Below are 25890 nucleotides of genomic sequence, written 5' to 3' on the forward strand. Positions count from 1 at the left end.
TTGATGGATGCAGTTAAACAACTGATTATGGTGAATTAATAAAACAATACTTAAATGGTTACGCTCAGGGGTGCAGATGGGATTTTTGAACTGGGGGGGAACAAGCTGTCAACAAATGATTTCAACTCAATTATTTTTGAGTAATTTGGGCATTAACTGGCGCTCAAGTCGTTACTTTTTGTAACCCTCTATGGGCCAATAGTTTGCACTAAAAAGCCGTTGTAGAATTATTTGAAGTCATGGATAAACAACACTGAACATTGTGAAACAAAGGCCGACCCGATTAACACCGGCAGTACATTATGAAACTGTCCGGAATACCAATCACCCACCAACACACATGTGCAGCAACCCGTTCCTCTTTAGGACCCTGGGGAGTGTACCCATGGGTACACTGAAGTGCATTAACAAGGATTCATGTCATCACTTTTCAATGAAGGCCACTATAGCTCAAACACAATCTTTAAAACAAATAAAGTGGCCGTGTATATAACATTAGATTCATACATTATTAACAATGCTATCATTTCACAAGCATCAAACACCATTACACTGCATGTCAATGTAGAAAAATTAGCCTTTTAAAAGAGCTAACTTTCCTTAAATGCAATCAGAATTCAACTTTCAACCAATTTAGGCCTTCAATCCAACCCAAAAAGCTTGACATTTTTCAGATCGAAGGGAAGGTAAGGGGTTGTTACCCAAACAGAACCACCAAAGATCCCAACTGTAGAAGAGTTGGCTTCACAAGAAGTATTGAATCTAGAAGTGGAGGAAGTTACCGGAGCAGAACCACAAAAGATTCCTGACGAACCAAAGAAGAAAGTTGCACCAAAAGTTGCACCGAAGCCTCCGCGCATGAACAAGAAGACGCCAGAAATCATTGTGAAGAACAACGAGCCTGAAGGCATCCAGGAGCAACAAGACACGGAGGACATTCCATCACTGATCGATGTCCAGGAACCAAAGATCTCCGAACCCGTGGAAGACACAGCAGTTCCAGAACAACTTGTGGACCAATGTGAGCCCTCAGAACAAAGACCAGAGGTGCCTTCAGCGTGGAGGAAGTTAAAGAAATACATGACGCCAAAACACCGCCGCCAGTAAAAAGAGAAAACCATCGAGAGAGGAAGAAAGAGCAGCGTTTAAGACTCGCACACAAGACTCATCAACAGCTTGTCAACCTCAAATGAATATAAAACCTTCTCTATACATCATATTATAACATCAATAAAATATGATTCAAATTCATATAACTTTTGTTCATCTGCATCTTTTCATCCTGAACAACTGCCTGAAAGCATCAGTGCATTGTTCTCTCAGCTGTTAACAGCATTAATGTGTCATTCAGATAAGAACATGAAGATATGTTCCTTCACTAATCATCATTGCATTGATTTATGTGTTTAAATAGAATAAATTATAAAAAAAAACTAAATTACACAATTACTGTTATCAAAATAAGGTTAAAAGGTGATTTTCTTTAAACAAATTGAAATATTGTTGATATCTGATGTGAAATTTGAATATCTGCAGTATAATTCTTACTTGTTATTCATGTTATGGTTATTCTTGCACTTTTATACATCTACGGTTTGTATTTACTGGTCAGATATGTCAGATTGCATTCTGGTTGTCTGGATTAGATTTAGATTTTAGAAATTAAACTTGTTACAAAGAGAAATCTATGAGGATGCATGTTCCAGGAATCCAGACTATTCAATAAGAATAAAAATGTATTTGTGTGCCAAAGTGCTTTACATAAATAAATAACAATAAAATCCAACAGATATGTTTAACAAAGAAATTCAGCAAAAGGTAAAAATGAGTATTTTAAAGGGCTTCACGCAGGTTTGTTTGAAGAAAGCGGGGGGGGGGGGGGGGGGAGAGATTCCCAATGACGTAGCGGGGAGTGTGCTTCGGCTGCGTTTTCCGCACTGGAAACTAGTTCTCAAACCGACATGAGCAAAGCGAGCCTTCCGTGTAGATTTACACAGTCATTTGCACTCCATGTGAAAGTACACCACTCACACAGTAATTAGTAGGTAAATCAAGTAAATTAATTCACGTTGGGCGAAATATTTCGAGTTGCGACGCTGGCGACGCTAGCATGTATGCAGACATCCCAAGTCTCCCGGAAGTTCCGGGAGTCTCCCTGATATTGATAGTTAATCACGGATGCCGGCGAGTCGGATAAAATATCCCGGATTTTAGACTATTCGAGGGAGTGTTTTTTTTTTTTTTTTTTTCAATGCGAGTGAGAGCGTGCAGGCAACACAATAACTCGTGCACCATGCGCAGGCACGAGAGAGAGAGAGAGAGAGCGAGAGAGAGAGAGAGAGAGAGAGAGAGAGAGAGAGAGAGAGAGGGGTGTGAGAGGTTGCTTGTGAAACCTGTGCGTGTCTGTCCAAAACGATGCTCTGTTCAACCAGCGTTCAAGTCGACTGCTTGTCAGAGGGCGCGCTGATTGGTTTAGTCAGAAAAATAAGCCAATAACGTTTGGTGTGGGATGGCTTCGATTTACTCTCTGACAGTCACCTAAGTTACCCCTCAAAACTGTACATCCTGCCAAATGGCAGAGGGTGAATCCTCGAGTAAAAAACGAAAATATAAGACTCATTTTACAGCAGAATATGCTAAAGTATATCCATGTCTAGTGAAGGTGAAGAATGATGACACCGTGACGAGGTGCACTGTATGCAGCAGTGACTTCAGTGTTGCCCACGGCGGAATTAATGACTGTAAAACATGTGGAGGTAGGCTAAGTTGAACGCGCCATCATCTGCATTTTATTTCTGTAGGTTAAATGCTGTTATAAAATAAAGCAAAACGTATCAAACACTTATTTAAAGTATCAATACACATTTAGTTACTAAATTGTGTAGTTCTATATCTAACTAACCAGCTACAGTATCTAACTATCTATATCCAGCCTGTCTAAGCCTTTTAAAAAATCCCCAATTTAATATGTTGATAATAAATAGGATAGATAAATATGCAATATAAATTAAGCATAAATTAATTAAAGAAAATATGTGTGTGTGTGTGTGTGGGGGGGGGGGGGGGGGGGGGGGGGGGGTTCGATAAGCATCTCCCTGAAATGAGATTTTGGAACTTGGGATGTCTGATGTATGTATTACGCGCAACCAAGCAGTGGTCAGTGCTGTGAGATTCGGACAATGCCTGGGTCGCCAGGAAAACGCTCCCACACACTTATTTATGTATCGGGAATGCGGGGATACACTTAATTTGACCTGGGGGTGGCATATCCCTTTAAGTGTATCCCCGCATTCCCGAGACATAAATAAGTGTGTGGGAGCATTTTCCTGGCGACCCAGGCATTGTCCGAATCTCACAGCACTGACCACTGCTTGGTTGCGCGTAATACATGCTAGCGTCGCCAGCGTCACCAATCGAAATATTTCGCCCAACGTGAATTAATTTACTTGATTTACCTTCTAATTACTGTGTGAGTGGTGTGCTTTCACATCGAGTGCAAATGAATGAGTAAATCAACACGGAAGGTTTGTTTTGCTCATGTCGGTTTGGGAACTAGTTTCCGGTGCGGAAAACAAAGCCAACGCACACTCCCCGCTACGTCATTGGGAATCCCCACCCCCTGGCTGCTTCACGCTGGTTTGTTTGAGGAAGTCGGAGGTGGCGAAAAGTTGCTTCTGTTGTGTTTTATTTGACATTTTGTACTGGATGTTCATTGATATTACTCCGCCACCGCTAAGAAAATAGTTCGAGCATGAACGAGCTGCCAAATAAAACACGACAGAAGCAACTTTTCGCAACGAAATTTGATATGGATTACCAGTGCACACCAGTAACCACTCCGGTGAGTTGATTATTTTGAAAACGGACGTTTATTGTGCTTTTACGGACCTTTCTAGACATGCGCATGACTTGCCATTCTGAAGCTGGTTGAGAAGAATCAAAATTAGGCAAATACCGGAGACAGCAGTAAACATCAAAAAAGCGGTGAGGGGGGTTCTAAAACATTGCAGACGACTCAGAAAAGAGGCTTAATGTTGAAAATACCGCAGTTCCCCTTTAATTATTGTAAATTGTAAAACTAAGGATGCACCGATACCGATACTGGTATCGGGCCGATACTATTCTAATATACTCGTTAAAGTTAACCGATACCATGAACCGATACCAATTCATTGCATGAAGACCGCGATCAGAGGGTGGCTTGTCATTTTTGTTGTATTTTTTGAGATTGGCGGCTAGGGGAGATGTCGAGCTAATCAGGAACAGTGCGGTTAGGCTAGTAAGACCGAAACCTGTCTTACAATTCATTGCATTTTTTTTTGTGGTAGACTTATTGGCATCAGTACTCGGTATCGGCAAGTACTCAGATCCAAGTATCAGTATTGTATCGGTTTGAAAAAAAGTGGTATCGCTGCATCCCTATGTAAAACAGCAGATGGAGAATGTTCACTCAAAGGTTGATTTATCAGCTTTGGAATCTTCTGGTCACTTATTTTCGTCTCCTTCAGTACGTAGAACTTTGTGATGACAACGTGGCCACGGTGTTCTTGGACACTTTCATACAGGCAAACATTTTATATAACCACCTCCAACAAGTCCATAACCTGCCAAAGAGGCATATGTTTAATACAAATGGAGCCATATGAGATATTAGGCCAACTGAGTCTATGTCACAAAAATAACAAAAAAAATTGTGAGGGGACAAGATGCGGAGGATGCAATTTTTTCTAAAATATGTTTTACTGCACTCCCCTCTAAAGCCCCATAAACATGGTCTCAACACTAAGAAAACCATACAAAGTCAAAACTTTATTTCATTTGGAAAGTTAAACATGCCACCTCCCTAAAATCAGAAGTTAAAAGTTCACTTCTCTTCCTAAACCTGCTCCCTGAACATGCCAAGACAGGACAGGAAACACTGGGAAAGGCCATTTTTTACACATGTGTGTGTGTGAGTGTATGTGTGTGTGCATTTAACTGTCACTGATTATATCTGTGAACAGACACATTCAAGGTACTAATCTGATAAAGTTAAGTCATTGCTGTTTTGGTACGAGTATTGAGCTTATTACGACGCTTAGATAGGAGTCCCTCTTCCTCCTCTGCCTCCTCTTCTCTTGCTCTTTGGGAACTCACAGATGAAAAACATGGAGGTTTCACACTCTACGGGGCTCCATGTCCCAGTATTGAGCAACTCCACACAGCTGGAGTTTGTGGCCAGCTTTTCTTCTTGGCTCCAGGCTGCAAACACCTGCAGAGGGGTTGAGTCTGCAAACATATAACCCCTCGTTCCATCCTGATGACGAGAAAACAGAAATGACAAAAGTGATTAACTCATCAGCAACAACAGTCCCCATTTCCTTCTTTAGGTCATAAGCACTCACCATGTCCTTGTTTTGAACCTGCACTCCCACAAAAACCCTTGTCAGTCCTGCCTGACTGATGTAGTCAGCCATGAGACGGTTGGTGTTGCTGGTTTTTGGCATAGCTAGGGTGCCTCCTCTTAGCTTGCAGTTCATTGAAGCCTCTCTAAACCTCCTAGGTTCCTTCACAAGGAGGTAGTACCTCTCCTCTGTCTCCTTCAAGCCCAAGACAACTGCACAGGGTAGACTTTAGGGTTAAATCTAACCAGGAATTATTTTAATGACACATTTACCACAATAGTTGACTTTATGCTTTTTACATACAGAAAGCCATAAATGATAGGTATGTGGCAAGCGATGTGGAGGGAACTTTGGGAAAATTGACAGCAAGCTGAGCAACACATTTGTTATGGGACTTTGAATAAATAATTCGTCTTGACCTGATCTATTTGGTGGCTCTGCTGAGCTTGTCCAACTCGAAAAGAGCCAGAAAAAAGAGCAAGAAAGCTTGATTCTTGTTTCATCAAAATACAACTCCAATTCCAAAAAAAAGCTGGAACTCTTTGTAAAATTGAAAAGAAAAACAGAATAGAAAACAAAGTTAGACACTTTACTATTGCAGGAGAATTGGCTCATCTTGAATTCGATGGCCTTAACACATCTCAACAAAGTTGGGACAAGGCCATGTTTACCACTATGTCGCAGCCCTTCTTCATTTAACAACAGTCTTGTGAGTATCTGGGAATGAAAGAGAGTTGCTTGACCTTTTGGAGAAAATTGTTGTCACATTCTTGTCTGATATGGGACTCCAGTTGCTCAACACAAATGGTTTTAAATTTCAAGATGCACAAACTGTTTTCAGCTGATTAAACGTTTTGGACTGCAGGCAGACCATCACCTGGACCCTCTACAATGCAGCCATGCAGTAGTAATGGTAATGTGGTTTAGCATCGTCTTGTTGAAAAATGCCATGCCTTCCTGGAGAGGAGCCTGTGAAGCAATGATCTCTGGAAGTGTTCTGGGAGGGATTTCTGATGACAGAATCATGCCTGCAGTCCTGCCTGAGAGCCTAAAGATCGTGGGCATCTAATATTGATTTTTGGCCATGTCCCTTTGCACACAGAGACGTCTCCAGATTCTCTGTGTACATTTGATACGTTTGTTCTATGTTCTATTGTTGATAAGATATTGGTGCCTTTTTCAAATGTCTGCATTCTGTTTTCATTTACATTTCACACACCGTCTTAAGTATTTTTGGAATTGGAGCTGTACATGACAAGTGGGCTCAAGCTTAAAAAGACCATCTCATCTCATGTCTTGAATGAATAAAAGGTTCTCGAACTGCTTTTATTATCAAAGTCAGAACCGAAGGGAAAACACACTCTTATTCATTTATTTATCTATTTATCCACGAGTCACCAGTCCATAATAGTAAAAATCGCTTGGAATATTGAATAATAGTAGGCTCCAGTAACAATAAATTTGATAAGTATAAAAAAATTCTAATTATTTCGCATTTTGTGGATATAGCTGATATGTTACAAATGAGGACTCACCATTCTTCACAAACTTGACAGCGTTCTTAAGTTTGCCCACATTTGCGTCCAGCTGTTCAACCACCTTCCTGTACCGGCCACAGTCACATGTTGTGCCTGATGGATTAAACTAGTGTTAACATAGCTTATTTGAATAATTATCTGATGATCAAGATGACTAAAATGAATGATGAGGTTGTGATAGTTACAGAAAAAAGTACCTTCTTTCCCTTTTAAACCAGTGGGTCCATCCAAACCGTTATGGCCTCTGTCACCTGCAGAAGCATAAAATCATGCATAAAATCATAGAATTGTAAGTGGATATGGATAACAACTTTGTCAAGTTGTAATGTAGTTACAAATGCTTACCAGCAGATGGCTGTATCATACATAAAAAAAGAGAAAATATTTGTCTGCACACGCTTACCGTTGTACAAAGGTTACAAAGGTTAAAGTTTTAACTTGTGGCAACTTATACTTGTTTCAAATAGTCTTCAATATTTCAAAACAAATATATAATGTTTAATTTAGAAAGGTGGGCAAGTTCATCTATTTGAGTATATATACATATATACACACACATATATACTATATGTATATATACTAAAGTGACAGCACAATATATTCACTCATCCTGGCTACTTAACTGGCAGTTGGACATTTTGGGGAAGTGGTCAAACGAACAAATAATTGCAGTTTGAGCCTCCTGAATAAATGTGACAAGTTCAGGGGATCAATAGACTGGATTTGCCAGCCAGTGACATTTCTGAGGACGCAACAAACCATTCACCCCATGCATTATTGCTGCAAGTGATTGGTTATTAATCACCATAGTCACACATTTTTAGGGGCTTTAGATGATTTTTTTTTCTTTCACAAACACAATGTAAACTGAACAGTTTGAGAGCGAGCGGACAAATAAACGGACTTATTCACATTTTTTAGTATTCTGATGTTTCTTTGGGAATAAACACCCATTAGGATAATGCAGATGTAGAGATTTAACATACTTTAGGAGTGAGGCTGCACTATGACCAACGCTCTTTGAAGAGTGAACTTTAACAGTTGGCATTATGTTGAAATAATTTATTTCTACCCTAGGTATTTTATGAGCAACAGTGTTTCAGGATTGAAGAAAATCCAAAGTTGTGATCTCATTACTCTTCTGAGATAGCAGAGACACATGAGGAGAAGCTTATTTCTCTTTCCTTTAAGCATATTAAACATAATAAATAGGGAAAAGAGTGAATGGCTAGAAAGGTAGGGGAGCAGGGCTGCTCATAGAAATAGAGATAAAGACACCCTTGGCAAAAAAACTGCATGAGATCATATTCAAGAGTTACTTTTATTTATGACTTTGGAATTTATGACTTGAAACGAAAGCTATTGAGAGAAATGTTGACCTTTTAGGAAAACCGTCTTAAGCTTTCAACCACTTAATGAGCCGTTTTAATGCAAATTCTCTGTGTGTATTAGTCTTGGGAATAACTAAGCGAGCCTGTTTGTGTATAGATGTCCATTCCACTTCTTTTGATCTTTGAATCTATTGCAGTGCAGCAGCAATCCAAGCTCAGAACGGGTTCAGGAGGGTGTATTTCTTCTCTGTGATCGTTCTTAAGTCATTAACGTGATGTAGAAACTACACAGCTGCATTTCTAAAAGTTTTATGTCACTAAAACAAGGTTGACTTTATTCACTGGATGGTCATACAGTTCAAAGAAATTTCTTCATCAATCTCTCTGTTCTTAAAAGTGTTCCAAGACAAGGATTCACTTTATCATCTGATTACAGTAACGATTGTTGCATCGTCTATTAGTTAGTTAAATCAGTAAGTTTACGCTATAGTATAGGTTTGAAGGAGAGGCAGAAGGAGAGAATGATAGAGAAATACACATTATTACACTACATACTGAAACATAAACTATAGATTAAAATGAGAATTATAATGATTTTCGCTGTACCTTTGTCTCCAACAGGCCCCATTTTTCCTGTGTGACCCTCTTCTCCTTTAAGCCCTGGCTCCCCTGGGACTCCTGAAGGAGAAGAGAAAGCAGAGCGTATGGAAAGATTTACAGATTGTTAAGATACGGTAAAGAAATTATGCAAATGATCTTCCAATCAAACGGTGTGTACACACCAGTGTTCTAAGATAAGGAATGTGACATTATAGAACTACAGGTGTCTTCATAAACTGTAAAGATCTGGTTGTAAAGGTTGTCATTCAGAGATTGATTTAAAAAAGAAAAAATCAAGTATTTTCAATTGCTGTCACCATTCTCACTGAAGCTATACAGTAGAGAAATGAGAGGAAGAAAAAACAAAGCTAATTTAAGCATTGAGGGGCTTTTTGTAGAGATAAAATAGCCAATTGGAAGACAGTCCATAAACACAAATCAAAAAGTTGATTATACTTCTATATTTGCAGGCATTTCATACTTTAATCACAATTATAGTAATAGACTAAAACAAGGGTTAACTGTCTCTTGTTATAGTTTTGCTTCGGAGGTGCTGAGATACTGACAAGGCATATGATTTGAATTGAAGTCTCGGGGCTAGAAAATCCAACTAAGAGAGATTGTGTACATGTGTGTTCATTTTGCATGTGTGTTTGTGCGAATGGGAAAACTACAGAGCAGACAGAGGCTTTCTGCCAACCCTTGAACTAGTGTTTCCTCAGGAAACTATTCAGCTGGAAATTGATGGAATTTAAAATACTAAGTGACGCATAGGAGAGGCCTATTTCTATCAAAGCCTGTGCAGCTATCCTTATTAGGACATCACACTGATTTCCATAAACTGTGGACAGCTAGAACTAGTTCAGGCCTAATCCAGACCTTAACCTTAACCGAAGCACAATTAACACCCACAATAATGATGTTCTGGTCCCAACAAGGTTAGAGTTTAAACTGGAAAAGTTCCCGATGAGGTAACACACATAAATGCACAAAGAGACACACACACAGGCGCGCATACTCGGCTTTTCACGACTATTTTCCATGTTATACTTTCTCATGTTGATTTTCTACTTGGTGATTTGGGAGAGGTGTTGGCAGAAGGTGTCAGGTCTGTAAACCTTGGGTCTTTGGGAATTTTCATCATAATCAGGACACAATTTTTAAGGTATTTTCTGCAGGAATGTCTCAGGAGCACTCTCACAAAGTAAATATTTAAACAATACTGACCTAAGAACTGATTGTGAGAAGTGATTTTAAGTATCCTTTTTACTACCTGAAGAAAATAACTCTGTTGGCCTCTTGTTATTCCCTCTAGGTCTGTAACAGCTGATTAATGTTGTTTTGGTAGTGCTTACGCTTGCCAGTTAAACCGTCTATTTAGACGTGAAGATAACAGTCCTTCCTATCTGCCGTCACCCTTTATAATGGCCAACTCCTCCAACTGGTTTAACGACTGGATTGTCCAGCTGCTGAGGGATAGTGGAGGTGAAGGACACGTTTTCAAAGGATTTATAGACACATTTTAACTTCCAAAACTTTCATATAACTGACACAAACAATGCTTCGCAGAACTGAAAATCATTCATTAAATATTGTTCTCTCAGTCAAAGGGCAAATATCATCTGTATTTTTCTTGCTTGAGCTTAGTGGAGGATGGAAACAGAGCTTGGTCACAAACACTACAGTCTTGTGCCACATTTCCCATTTGTTTTACACTTACAAGCTGTCCCCACAGGTGTCTTTAATACTCAAATTGTACAAACCCCCCTTGAGCAGTTCTAATGAAAGCACAGCTCACAGTTTGTTAATTGGAATACATTTGGAGAAATTTTTGTCGTCCACCAAAGCATAAACAGTCATGTATTCCCATTTAACATCCCAAAAATCAAGCAACTGTTTCCTGTAACACTGCCCAAATTAAGACTGGGAATACATGCGTCATCTGCTGAACTGCAGAGAGTTACAAAATCATTGTAGAAACCTGCATTCATGCCTGTCAGGAAGAATACAGACAGAAAAACCATAATGACTGCCTTTGCTATACAGTTGAATAATGTCTGCAAAGTTGAAAAGTTGAGAAAGTTTCACGTCTACTCTACACACCTTCTCATTTTTGGAAATGACAGAAGTCTTGGTGTTTGTTTCCCACATTGCTTGATGCTTGATCCCACGCTTGATGAGAGAAATGCGTGTGTACATGAAATTGTGTGCATTTGAGAAATGATGGGAAGTCACTAAATTAAACCTCTGTGCAGAAAAAGAGGGCAGGCAGGAACCAACACTTTTTTACAGTGTTTATGGTTAGAATGTGCATCTACATTTGTACATGTGTAATTTGTGTCTATACGTGCATACATGCATTCCTTGTGTGCATACAGCACGCAGCCTGTATAACAGTGTGTGAATGCATATGTGTGTGCACAGACATATTTCATGGCTAGTTGGTTTGCAAGCTATTCTAACAGTTTTTTGGGAAACATATGGCAAAGCAGGATGCTCCTGCTCTCTTCAGCAGCAGTTACCAAGTCTGTTTCTGTATGTCTGTCTCCCTGCCTGTCTGTCTTTCATAAAACAGCACACAGCACGCCAAGGGAGTGCAAGCTGTTTAGAAAAGGCAAACACAAAGGCTGCCATCAGGGCAAAGCTACATTGGCTGTCTCTGCAGCTTACAGCACAGAATGTAAGAGCTGATTGTTTCTTCATGTAACATCAGCAATGAAACTATTATTTTTGAGTCAGATGGATGAAAACAGACTTTATCTGTTTGTATGAACATATACTGTAGAGGTGTAAGCCTGTCCACTCAGGCTTACACTTCAGTTGTCTAAGGCCTTAAATGAATGGTGGAAACATGCTAATGAAAAAGTGCAAGATTTTCTGAGGTACACTCTTTACGGGGGTTACATTTACAAACAGTGATTTGATAAAAATGTAAAGTATTGTGTATCAGACAACAAAAAAAATATCATTACAATTAAGCAAATACAGCCTGGGATAAGCAACATCACGTGACATATTACACTGTGCCTTCATTCATTAGAGATGTAAAAAAATTAAAACAAAACTAAACAAAAAACTAAGCCAATATATGGAAGCAGGTTGTTAAAAATAAAGTTCACACTTGCTGTTTCCAGAGGAATTAAGAGGGTAAGTAGCAGCCACGGTGCTGCATGTCAAATACGTTTGATTCGTTTCATCATCAGCAAGAGTGAGCAGCTCTTAAAAGTAGAATTTTTTTTCACTTTGCTGGTTTGGAGCTTTTATGTGTGTGTTAACACAGTGCCAAGGAAGGATGATCTTAGAGAAGAAATTTGTTGCTGCCAATCAATCTGGGATGACTTATAAGGCAATTTTCAAACAATTTGGAGTCCATATTTACATGCTGAGAAAGAATATTCACAAGTGGAAAACATTCAAGGCCGTTTCCAATCTTCCCAGGAGTGAACATCCCAGCAAGTTTATCCTAAGGTCAAACTGTGCAATGTTCAGAGAAATTGCAAAATACCGAAGAGCTCCATTTCTGACTCTACAGGCCTCAGTTAGCATATCAAATATTAAATCCCATGATAGTACAATTAGAAAAAGACTGAACAAGTGTAGTTTGTTTGTAAAGGTGGCCAGAAGGAGCCTCTTCTCTCTAAAATGAACATGACAGCAAGTTTTTTGGGACAATGTCACTTGTTGACCAAAGTGAAGATGTTTGACTATAATAAACAGAACCACGTGTGGTGAAAACCAAACACAGCTCATCAGTACAAACACCTCATACCAAATGTCAAGCACGGTGGTGGAGGAGTGGTGATTTGGACTTGTTTTGCAGCACCAGGGTCTGAAGACCTCTTCTGTATAACAAAGTATTCTAGAGTCAAACGTGATCTGTCTAACAGACAAAACTTGCCTGAAATGGGGTCATGAAACAGGACAGTGATTCCAAACACAGCAATAAATCTACAAAAAAAATGATTGAAAGAAAAGAATCAAGGTGTTATAACGTTATAAAGAAGAGGGGGCCAAAAATTTCCTCCACAACGATGTGAGTGACTGATACTGACAGCAAACGACTCATTTAAGTGGATTGACAAACAGTGACACACGGTTTCTCCATTTTGACTCAGTTTCTTTTCCAGTAAATAATGGCACAGTAGGAACTGAGTTTTTAAGAGCTATTTTCATAGCTGGTGACAATAGAGACAAGAAAAATAACTGAAAACCTCCCTGTGAGATTATTTCAACAGTTTTTTTGTTGAAACGTTCATTTTCTCAAGCAAATTATTGTGTTGGAATGTTATTTTCTGTTTGACAGTTCAGTTACATACACAGCTCAGTTGAGCTCTAATAATAGCTTGACAGGGCTATTCAACTGGACCGCTTTCCTTGTAGTTTTAGGAGGACATAGAAATGTCTGTACCCGTTTTCTAGTCTTACTATTTAGCGACCATTTATGACCAAGCAAATGTCCAGGAAACCTACTTGTTTGCTCTTTAGCGTACTGTGTGTACTATAAGGATCAATGCTTTATACCTGGAACTCCTGGTGGTCCACTCTTTCCCAGTTTCCCCTGATCTCCCTCCTCTCCGGTCACACCCTGGTCTCCTGGATTTAAATAGAAGATAGAAGAATGTGTAAGAAGTGATATGCACTCCCTTTTCAACTATCAAAGCCATCAGGATGGTGGCGCATTATTAACACTGTGAGCAGTCTCAAAAAAAGTGGGACTTCTCGCACAGGCCCAGTCGCAGGTTCGTTCGCAAGTTACTCCATGGTAAAAAACGTTCGTAGATGACACCAGACAGACTTCAGTGTTTCGGAAATTAAATTGCTTTGACAGAAAGCAGCACCTGCTATCAAAGCATTAATGACACAATGCGTCTCTGAGATAAAAGCCCAACTTTGGGTGCAGTGTCTATCAGAGCAGTAATTTTGCCCCAGATGGCAATGCTGAATCCCACTTTCATTCTAACATTCTTTTGTTTTATGAACTACTGAACCAAGACCTTAGAACACCAACATGCCTCGTTCATGTTGTTAAGGCGTCAGATCAAAGTGAGATATTTCATGTTAAATGAATCTGGCAGTGATTTGACATTTAGGAAGAAAAGAAAAAAGCTAACTCTGTCTTCATTGTCATCCAATTATTTCTGAACTGAATCAAGGTTTGGACCACCATTCTCCCAGCACAGTGATATATAATGTTGGCAAATCTATTTCTAAATGATGGAGTCAGAGTACCAGTAAAAGCAATAAAAGTGTGTTTGTTGAAAAAGGTTAAAGTAAATAATAAGACATCTTTGGGTTGTATGAAACATAGAAAAATGCACGTCTGACGCCCACTCAAATATGCACACAGAGACTGAGTCTGTGGTCAGTAGTATCTAGATGAGTCTTGTACAAATAATCAGTTCACTCTAGTGGCAGCTGTCTAAATACACGCTGACACAATGGGACTTTCTGGCCAGTAAATAAAACTGAGCACAAGGCTGTGAAAGGAAATCCAATGTTTGACTCACCTCTTTTCTTACACATGCCCCCTCTTGATTTCCTAGTTCAGTGAGGGCTTTTGTTAAAACTGAGAGCAAAGATAACAAGTCATTTTTTACACTTACACTAAAATTTGATCAATGGCCTTATCTTAAACTTTAAAAGCAATTTTTGTGTTTTTCTGGGTGCCAGTTCCTTGAGAAACACCTCTCTGGCTTTCATTTAAGCCTGAATTCTGTTTTTCACTTGTCTTAAAGGCGTTGAAAAAAAATGAAGCATAGCTCAACTTTGAATTTTATTAGTTCTGTCTGTCTGAGTCAGCAGGGGAGGGAGCTACTGGATGTTGTAAAATGAAAAACACACACAGGGAGGCATTCCCTCCAAGAGTCTACGGGTAAGCAGACAGCTAGCTAGTAAACTGCAGGATATTTAATGCTTGGTGGCTTTATCATCAGCTCTGCAGACCCCAAAAAGTGCTCGGGGTATCTCCTTAGAAAGTTTTACACTCAACAATATAGTTTACGCTCCGGTCCATTTACGAGATCAGAAATCAAACTTATTAAATCCCCAACAGTGTGAACAAATAATAATTAACACTGCAAACATCCAAGAATCCAAACAGCTGTATGCATGCATAATTATACAGCATACTATTATTTCCCAGTATACACATCTACTGTATCAAGTTAACATTAGAGTTGTGCTCCAGAACAACTTTTTGCAGTCAACGCACAATTCAATTTTACCTTTAGCTCCAGGGAGGAGGGAATTCGTGCAGACTTCTGTAGATGCAGAGATGTAGCTGAACATTGCTAGAAGCACACAGAGTCTCAACAATGGAGACATCTCGAAATTTCCCCAAATCAATGAATGAGATCCAGATTTTTTGGTTTGTTTCAGCTGAGAGTTGCTAAGCCAAGGCAGGACCATTGCAAGCAAAATGTGCAACGTTAATGAGACAACTGCAGAGTCCATCAGGGGAAAGCTGTTGTTTATGGAACACACAGATACACTAAAACAGATGCACATACACACCCCAGTCAGTCTTATCAGGGGCTTGTCAAAATCTCAAACAACACACAGCAGACTACTGCATTCCTCTGTTTGTCTTGCCCCTCGGATTTCTAACTGTTCAATACTTTCCACATTCAAGCCATTATTTAGACCGATATCCCAATGAAAAGTCAGTGAAGGGATATATATATAGTGAGAACGGTAAAATATACTTAGTCTGTTGATCATAGAAAGTCTTACTTGTGCAAAATTAATTAAAATGAAAGCTTTCTTTATCCTCTGCCAAGTGTAAAACATTGTGCGTGCGCAACCTTCTGGATAACAAGCTAAACCCTAAAATATCAAGACAACAATTACCAGCAAGATGCTATAATGAATGAACAAGACGATTAACAGTCAGTTCATGTACAAACTTTTTGGTCAATAGAGTAACCTGAAACTGCATAATACACATGAATTTGAAGCAGACAGATCTCATTTGTGTCTTTTAAACAAAAACCTAAACACAGTCAAACCAAATAAAATCTTTATTAACCACATGGGATTTTTAACTGGCAAAGTAAAACTTAATGAATGTCTGGAGCGAAAGTATTTTTATTTTATTCATTTTTTTTTAACAGATAAGTTTATTGTAACCAGATGATCAGAAGACGTTTTACTTTCTTCACCTGTCAGTGGTTTCAGAATTGTAGTTCACTGATGTAAATAAACTAGAGAGACACTCTGAAAGGGACATCACAGACATCACATCCCCCTTGCTGACAAAGGAACGAAAGATTTTTTAAATTATGGAGATTGCAGATATATTTTTCTAATTTATGGTCAAAATTGATAGCCAAATCATTTTGAACTGTCTATATCGATTTCAACTATTTTTAGAGATAAAGCCTGTTTTCTGTTTGAAAAATTGTATCATGCCACCAACCTAAATATTGCTGGGAACCAAACACACACCAGTGCAAAAGCTTTCTCCCCCAACAGGATAATGTCCCATGCCATATCTACAAAACTGCACATGAAGGACATAACAACAATGACAGAGAGTCAGCTGCATTGACCCTGCAAAAGAGTGTGCCAGAACCAGCCCTGTCCTCAGAGGCCACACCCCAGAACCCAAAGGACCATCTGCCAGTGTCACCACACTGCACAAAACTAGACGGTACGCTGGTGGTTATAGTCAACTGGTTGATCGCCATGTGTCGTTGATGCTTCTAATTTGAGCATAAAATCATTATTAAATTGCTATTTTTACATTTCAAGCGCTAATATGATGATATATGCAAAAATGACAGTTACATTATTTCTCTTAGTTTTAGTTTCCAGTCTTTTTGTCAAATGGAGGTGAGCATTTTTTGATCCAGACACTTATTTGCAACGCAGATGTGACTCTTGGCAAGGAGAGTAATTAGAATTTTACAATAAACTCAACTACTCATTTTATATGAAAAAAGAAACAATGGGACAACAGGAGCGGTTCCATTTGGATGATTAATTAGTTTGTAAACGTAGTTCACAAATGCAGTCAGAACTTTCTGTTTCTGGAGAGGAAATGTGCACATGAGAGAGACAGATGTGGCCCACTTGTTTTATGTCTTCACATTACCTAATCATATGTGTGTGACAATAATGCATCACCGGTCAGACATGATTCCTATTTGTTTGAGGGGAATACTTTTAACATGAGTACAGAAGTACAGAAGCTCAGTCAAGACATTTTTAAAACAGTTTGTTAATTTGTTCATTCAACAAATTATTTATGCTCTAGTATCTTCATTTACTTATAGGAATACATGCCCTCATCACCAAAAAAAAAGGTCAACGCACAAGAATGAAGGCGCTTTTGTGCACTCAGATTCTCACCTACAGGGATTTACAGGCTTTTTAGGGCCTGGGAAGGACAGACAGACATCAGGGAGTGGGATAGAGGAATGGAAAAAGGCGAAAAGAGATAATGAGGCTGAACAATAGTCAGAGAAAAAGAAAAAAGGCAAGAAATAGGGCAAGAGACGGGGACGAATAACAAATAAAACGAGTGTGGTCAGAGCCACATGTCTTGGCAGGCCCGGGGATCTTCTTATTCAAGAGTTGTGATTTCTGGGATGTCGTAAGTGCGCGATCAGAAAGAAAAGTCATTGAGGGTATTATTGAGCTTAGCTCTTTGAAGCACAGGGAGGGGTTGATTATATCAGGAAACTTAGAAAAAAAAGAAGATTAATCTTAATCAGACTGTTACTCTCCGGGGGCCTGAATTTGCACGATATCACTTTGAAAAGCTGCTCGTCAGAGGAGTTAAATGCTTTGTTTTTATTATAGTGGGTGGCCTTTCATGAACTTCTCTGTGTTTATTCATACTTACAGCCAAGTTCAAATTTATTTCACCTGTTGAAAATACTGCACTGGCTCAATACTCATCTTGTCATTAATCAATTCTTGTTATTAATTCTGATGTTTGTTTTTTTTGGGTTTATTTTTGAAACGCATAATAAACCACACAGACGTACTTGAAAATCTTTCAGGCCTTTTCGTCAGGGACAGAGTCTGACAACAGTTTTGGCCAGAGTCAGTTTTGGTCTCTACCACTGTTTGCTCCAAGCGTCAAACTCGTTACGTTGTTTCAGCTGAGGAATTTTGTTGATGTTGAAAGCCGTGCACTTTGGGGCAAATGCTTCTTTCTGTAATGGCTCTGGATTTTGTGTTGTTAACAATGACTGGCTGCTTAATGACAGTTTGAAAGAGACTAATAGGGACAGGAGCATATGATATGGCCAGAATGTGAGGAAAATAAAATAAAATCATATCCAGTGACGAGGCTGTCACTCTCATGATTTGAGCATTGTTTTGATCTTCAATTCAAATGACAGATTTACCACCTCTACTGGGTATGTCCCTCTCCCACCTCTCCTTCAATGACAGCTGTGACAGGCTTCAGAGACTGGATAGATGAGTTACAGATTTTTTCATGTGAACTGCTCGGCTTATTTGCAAATATCTATCAGATGCAGAGCAACATTGCCTTTTGCATCTACTATGAATTCCAGAGCATTTTTTCTATCTTTCTTTTTTCCACTCTGGCCTCCATCAACACTGGTGGGAAATATCAAGCTCTTTAGATACAAAATGCTCCATTATGTTCATCATACTGGTATGCTTTGTCTGTCTACTGTTTGGTTGCCTTTGGTGGACAAGTTGTGTCCTGCAGAAGTATCTCAGCCTTTTCACTGTTAACGCTGCCCAACAGTAAAGCTGCAGGTTGGAAAACCAAAAGAATGAGCTTAAAATCCCTAAAATGCTCCATAAAGCTAAAGCAATTTTTGTTGTTTGTCCCTTCAGTTATCAATCATTCTCTCAATTTGTATTGACCTTCTTTGTTACATTACTTCAGGGAAGGTCTGGGAAAGTGTGGCATGCGCACATACATATGCACAGGAACAACCCTGTTATTCTGACGGCTAATTGTTTACATGTGGTTCAAAATTGCTCCTCTAATAAAGAATGGGATTCACACTCCTGGATTGAGGGTTGACTTCGTAGTGGTAACCACCACACAACAACTCAGTTTTCACTGCTGCTCACAATCCCTGCTGGAAGTGCAATTTGTACTTTAAAACAGCACTAAGAGCCTAATCGTCCTACATGTGTGTCGGTGACAAATCAGTCAACAGCAACTTCAGCACATTAAACATTTACGTAACCTCTGCTGTAAACTGCTTTAATTGACTGCAAAGAATGCATGTCACAAGTGGCCTGTGCTGCTTGTACTTACTGGTACAGTGTTTACTACCGATTCGAGCTCAGGCAAAGATTTTTTTTTTAGAAATGCAGGCTCGCCACAAACAGTGGTGACAGCCAAACTCATATGTTTTTTATGATTTCACTTTATGACTCAGTTGATTTTCAGCATCTTCTAAACGATCCTCACGAGGAATTAGTTAAAGTCACGTTTCAATTAGCTTCAGCACATGAGCACTGCCATCACTGAAACACTTTGAATCAGGAACTCAACATCTTGGAATAACATTGAAGCATCCACTAACTGCAGCCCCTTCATTTGTATGGAGGGAAATATGACGCATGCTTAAACATTTGTGTTTCCACATTAGGGCAAAACTCATTTTCAAGTGTTTCCCCTGACAAGGTACAAAATCTTCTTTAGGAGGAAGGACCATGGGACACTTCCTGACAAAGACGGGCAACGATTTTCAACTTTTCGAAGTCGTTGAACTATAAGAAATCGAATTGTTTGAGACTATGGTATTGCTATGGAGCTATTTGGATATGACAGCCAGCAGGGGGTAATAGGTTACTACCCACAACGGCCTTTATGCACATAGTTTTTGCCTACCGCCATGTAAACAACAACAGAAGAGTGGTTCAATGTGTCTCGCACTGTGGGCTTAGGTGCTCCAACAGGAGGAAACATGCAAAGCTAAAGACTGCTGCTGTCAAACATGGCTGTGTGGAGCACCCAGTACGATCATGATTTTACCAAAGCCCTGCACTATTATTCAAGAGCGAAGTACCCTCACTTTTTTCTTTATTTTTTTTTTACCTATGCAAGATGCAGTTTGTGACAAGTATGACGATGTATGATGTAGCACTGCATCGCTAAAGAACGTGATAGCAAAATAAACAGATGTTGTGATAAAAGTGACTGGCTGTCAAAAGTCGAAAAACGGTCAAATAATTCCCCTGTAATTTCGAATTGTACACTGTGCAATCCTGCTTTCTATCCTCGGACGCAACATCGGCTGAAGCCCTTTGGTTACTTTCTGGTTGGGTGTAGGTAATAATATTACTCGGTAAGGGTTAGTAATCAAAACTACAAGGTTCAGGGTAGAAAACGGTCATGCATAGGGTTAAAATGCATGCTTTTCACGATTCCACAGTCAGTATTTTCACCGATTGATTTCACCGACACTTTCCATGACCGTTAGAGTTGGCATATTCTTTGGAATTCATTTGCACCGAAAAATAGGTCGTTTTTGCTTATCAATCATGGGTCAGATGGAGATTAGCTTGTGATTAGATAAATCTGATCGGTGAGTATCATCCATCGGGCATTGGGTCAAATGTGTTGAGGTGGGGAAAAAATCTTTGTTTTCACACATTCTAATTTGGTGATAAAAGTTACAAAACATTTGTGCAAGTTACCAAACTTAAATCTCCATCTTAGCTCCATAAAGACACAGCTGGCTTTGCTGACTGGAAGGAAAGGAAGTGTATCACAGAGGTGAGGTATTGTTTTCTCCAGTATAGGTTTTATTGAAGATGGGTCAAGTCCAGATTTGAAATGCTTTTTTTTCACACTGGCACTGTTCTCAAATATCTGGCCCTCCATGCCTGACCTCACTGTCTAACCAATCGTGGAAAGACTCTCTCAGAGTGGTCAGAGCATCACAATCACTTCCCAACTTCCATTATAATCTGAAAACTCCCACAGTATGAATTTCCCTTTTTACTCACTGCAAAAGCTCCAAAGAAACAAAGAGAACCTTACCCAACACAAAGTTCGTCAAAAATGTTCGTCAAATTTACTGAACATTTGTTGTTCCACTAAATAGAGCATGTCTGCCCTGATTGTGAGTCACTTTACTGGGAAAACACGGACAACTAAATTGCCTTTTAAAAGCTAAATTCTTTCCAGCAAATCGTACAGAAGATTAGAGATTAAAAATGCAGCTTCTGTTAATTTCAGAAAATTAGGGGCCATTACATAACACTACAAAGAGTATGGTGATTTTTTTTTTCAGACTGTTTCAGACAGCAAGCTTTCACGCAAAACCGTTTCTCACAACTTTGGTCTTTGAGGACTTGGCACATCAGTACAGAGCACATTTTCCTCTTCTTATCTTGACCTCTTAAAGCCAAAAAAACGTTTGTGATTTTTGAAACTAAGGAAGTCTCGATCAAAACAATAACAAAATAACTAGTTTGTTGATGCTGTGAATCAGCATGGGATAATAGAAGTTGTCCTAACAACTGACGATGAAAATCTCCCTGACAAGAAGCCATGTTTATGGACAACTTAATGGAGATGTACTGCTGCTTCATGCCTGGCGCAAACTTTGTTCTGTCACTATTGATATTTACGAATGAGGTGCAAAGATAATTGGATACAATCATCTTTGCTCTTGGCCCTGCTTCACATGCATCCATGGGAGTTTCCATTTCAGAGATCAAAATCCAGAGAGGGAATTATTTAAATGAATCAGGCAGATTAAATGTGCTGTGATTTTTACTGCATGGAGGACACACAGGTGTTGTACAACACAGGCATGGTGGACAGTAGGCTGAAGAGACTGTTAGGTAAGTGCAAAATGTTTTCTTTAGTATTGTTATGTTGTCGCATGCAAAACTTTAGTGACTCTTCCTCACTTAGGAGCACTGTCTGATTTTCAAAGTAAACCTGTAGTCCTCTTTAATCTTTATTAAAGAGTGCTTGTTAAATATTGTGACTGAACAGATTACCAGGAGCGACACAAATTTGCAATGCTCCTGATAGACTGCTTTTGTCATCGCTGAAATGAGCTCTTGTGCAGTTTTGTAATGCATTGTAGTTTTATAACCTCACTCGGAGAACTGGACACACTAATTGTACCTATTTATGATTTGTGACCACATCATTTTCTCATTACAGTTAATCTAGACCAGTATGTGCTATTTGTGTTACCTTATTTAAACCGGGAACCAGGAGACCAGGAACTATCTGCCATTTAAAAATATGATGTAAAGTCCCCAATACTGTATGAGAAAAACAACACAAAATATAAATTTCTTTCTTATTTTACCAATTCCATGTTTGCCTATTTATTCATCCCATTGCGAGGAATGAATTCCTTTCATCTCATCGGATAAACTATAGCTTACATGTGATCGTGCTCTTAGAAGTGGAATCTTGGATTTCTTTAAAGTAGGAAAGCAAAGATGTCATAATAAGGTTCCTTTTTCACTTGAATGCTGAAAATTTGCATGGCCACACATGGCTGAGGTTCCTCTGTGAGCTTAAATTGACACACCTATTGATATAATACCTTATGTGTCAATGGCCAAGCCTATTGACTGAACTTCTCACGATCCATACAAACCAGCTGAGTCTGTGCAAAGTTTTAAAAACTACATATTAAAAAGTATGAATGTGGTACGTGCATGAAAACCAAGGAAAGCATTCATTTTCTCAATGAAAAGATGATACTTTCTTAAAGACATCAGTCTGACATTTGTTTGACACAGAAACAGTATTATGGAAAATAATGGCGTTGTGGTTGGGGTGATGGATGGGTATTTATGTCTGCCTTCAGCTTTGCTGACTTTGTTTCAGAATCCAGCTCTTCCAGGGAGTATTTTACTGAGAAAACTTTTCATTTATAGCAAAAGTTTGTTTTTTAAACCATGACCCGAAGCTTTCCCCAACCTTAAGTAAACTGTTTGGTTGCTAACCCTCATCTCAAATAGTGTCTTTTTAACATGATCCTGGCATTAACCAAATTATTTTAAATGGCTGCCATGAATTTAGCCAACACACAGATAAAATCAACTGATAACATCAGGTTGATACCTTACACAGTTGAAGTTTGTTTCGTTCCCATATCACAAAATCTAATGTTACTGTGTTGAACAGACTACCTTCAGTATATCAAAGGTCAGCTTTGATGTCATTAAAAACCTTCCAGACACAGTTCTACCCTCTGGAAAAAATACTGATCCCTGAGTACAGCAGCAGCAGGAGACCTCTTATTTAACTGAGTTCTGACTTATTGCATGCTGCTGTGACAGCAAGGCCAGAAGCTGCTTCGCCTTGAATGTCTGAGAGAGGGTGTTTGTGTGTGTATGTCATCATGGCAATATGTGTTCATGGATGCATCAACTGTTGTAGGAAACAACACAAAGGCTGTTTTGAGGACTACAGCAGCTGTTCATATGTCTGTTTTTTTCCCCCAGTCTGTGTCTCTGAATGAAATAGAGCTGCATATGTGCATGATACAGGCATGAAGCTTTACAGGTGTGTAGTTGAGATAAAAATAAAGACCCACGTGGAAAATGGGTGAGGTGCTGGGAATAGGGGAGCTAAGGAACCACTGGGCCCCCACTTAATCTCCATTTACTTGACAGACTGTGACAGCTCCTGATTTAAGTACCTTTATTTGTTGTATGAACAGTAATAACCACTGTAACTAGTAATCTTTTCACATGGTGTGTGTGTTTGTTTGTCATCATGGCAACATGTCCTAGACACACCCGCTGTAGCGGGAACTACCAAAGAGTTGCTTTGTGCTACTCCCCCAGGTGTTAATACATCTGTCTGGCTGTCCGGGGACAGTTTTTTTTCAACATGACAACTGTGTGAGATGCCTAAGACGCCACAGAACTTCACAGGTTTTGTAGCTGATGGCCTCCAGTTGCATAAGCCATATCTGTTTACTTTGCGAATCCCATCACAGGGTTTTAAGCCCTTATTGTATCTGGTTAATCTTTAGTTTGCACCTCAATCAATGTATCAATGACAATGAATGTAAAATATATACGAGTGTGTACTCATCTTTGTTTCTACTAGGGATCAGTGAATGCACACTGTATGATGTTAAACTCATTATAGCGTGACGCTCTGATGTAAGGCTTTATTTGCTGTCATTTGCATTGTTTCCATCGTAGCTTCCTGGAGAAAGTCCCGGGGGAAGTTTGACCAGCTTCCCTGATCCCTTCAGATGGATTCTCAATAGTGTTCTTCTCAGAGTTTAAAAGCATGTTCTATTTTTAGAAGAGAGCGGGAAGGCAATGAGCCCACACGTTTATTTTTGCATCTGTAAAAAGAGAGCTTATTGTCCGACCGATCAATAATTCACCGTCATGGTAAACAGACAGGAAAATAAGCAGCCATTCAGGCAGACAAACAGAGACATTCATGCGGGGGTCACTGTCTGGAGGTGAGAGACCATGTGCTGTGCTGAAGGATAAACTTACCGTAATTATCACCTGTGGGATGCTAAACTCTGATATCCCTGGCTGTGTCTTCACTTGTCTCACTTCAACTGATTTATAACAGCTGTTCGACGAATATTTTGATAAATGATGTAATTAAACATCTTGACAAAGGATTCTGTTTTTGTTGAGTAAAGCTGGTTATTGTACATGTGGAGCGAAAGTTTGCCGAACCACACAAATTTTTCCATTTCTGTTTTTAGGAAAGTAAATTGAAACGACACAGTAAAGGCGCTGCCGAGCCTGTTCCAGTAACAAATTAAATATATCAGATCATTTTCTCCTCCTTGACATCAAACAGTGTAGCAATGCAGTCTAATACCATCAGCACACTCAGACGTTGCTACATTTATCCTTATGAGCACCTGAGAAATCTTTTAATCAAGAAATAATCTCAGTGAGATTATAACCCCCTAGAAATGTAGCCTCTAAGGATACAAAATACTATTTGGAGTATAGATTGATTGTGCAAACGTCACTCTCGATGAAACGTGGGATTAGATAGGGAGCCATAAGCCACAAATTGTCGTGTGCAAGTAGCTGGCAATATTAAATAATATGAGTCAGATGGGTGTTGAGAAAACCACCTCTAGAGTCCTCAGCATTTCTCACGGTTCCACCTCACTGCTTTGGATGTCACAGTGTTTTTATAATGTAGCTCATCCAGACCTGTGGTTGCACTTTAATATTAGAAATCCTTCCTGTTCTCCATGATTGACTTAAGTCTGAATTCCTCATGCGTGTGTCTGAACTACACCTACATTGAGTTCCTTAATGTCTGGCAGATTGTGGTTTATCAATGTAGCACACCCTGGATCACAATAAGAAGTACCATTACCGTATTTTTAAATTGAGCATGCCCAAAAAGATTTTCTTTTATTAGTTTCTCAATTGTGCTTTGGCACTATCAGTGGTGGGATGTTTTTTTTAAACATTTTTTATTGATGGCATTTCCATGAATGTGGACACAGACTTTATTTTTAGGATACTGCCAACCACTTTGTTTACTTACCATTTTATGAGCTATTATGTTCACCAGACATAGCAGGCTGTCAAAAATACAGACAGACTTCGGTGCTAAGCTTCATGTCCCTTGTCGGTTAAGAAGATTTCAAGAGCAAACTCCTCAGAGTCTTTCCTCTGAGTGGGATTGTCTTGTGCAAGCATGGACTGATCATTCTTGTAGGCATTTCAAATGACTACATGTTAAGATATAGTGTCACCCAATTTAGAAAAATAGCAACAGTACAAAATCATTTCTAAATATGTGTCCATGAGACAATTTTTTTGTTCAGCGCACTGAGATTTTCTCGGTAATCGCTTTTTGATTGTTGGATCCAACCAGTTAGCAATTTATGTCATTTTAACTGTCCTTTAAACACAGCCCCTTTAATAGTTGGATGAAAATGATGGAAAACCTTTAATGATACTTTCATGTCACTGTGGACAAATTAGTGTTTTGGAGAATTCCCCTTGAACACGTTGTGAAAGTGGTTTGGTTGCAGTTGAAAAGCTTCCCGTTCTTCTGCATCAGCTTCTTGGCAGCTTGGCCTGTTTGTCTCACACTGA

The 25890-nt window shown here is 39.2% G+C and overlaps 1 protein-coding gene across 1 annotated transcript; it reads right to left on the reverse strand.

The window, feature by feature from the left end:
- Positions 1-4870: 4870 nt before the first annotated feature.
- Positions 4871-15214, reverse strand: colec10 (collectin sub-family member 10 (C-type lectin)). The gene is made up of 7 exons (XM_075466610.1): positions 15078-15214; positions 13375-13446; positions 8860-8931; positions 7120-7173; positions 6920-7015; positions 5385-5596; positions 4871-5296 (listed from the first exon to the last, which is right to left on the reverse strand). The coding sequence occupies exons 1-7, from the start codon at positions 15175-15177 to the stop codon at positions 5078-5080; spliced, it is 825 nt and encodes a 274-aa protein (XP_075322725.1). The 5' UTR covers positions 15178-15214; the 3' UTR covers positions 4871-5077.
- Positions 15215-25890: the final 10676 nt, after the last annotated feature.

The sequence above is a fragment of the Odontesthes bonariensis genome, chromosome 5 (genome assembly GCF_027942865.1).
Source record: "Odontesthes bonariensis isolate fOdoBon6 chromosome 5, fOdoBon6.hap1, whole genome shotgun sequence".
NCBI lineage: Eukaryota > Metazoa > Chordata > Actinopteri > Atheriniformes > Atherinopsidae > Odontesthes > Odontesthes bonariensis.

Excerpts from the sequence above, each read along its gene's own strand:
- colec10 (XM_075466610.1), bottom strand. The coding sequence starts at position 15,177 with ATGTCTCCATTGTTGAGACTCTGTGTGCTTCTAGCAATGTTCAGCTAC. Across the intron at positions 7,174-8,859 it reads GGGGCCTGTTGGAGACAAAG|GTGACAGAGGCCATAACGGT; the intron begins GTACAGCGAAAA and ends ATGCTTCTGCAG. Across the intron at positions 5,597-6,919 it reads TGTCAAGTTTGTGAAGAATG|TTGTCTTGGGCTTGAAGGAG; the intron begins GTGAGTCCTCAT and ends TACCCTGTGCAG.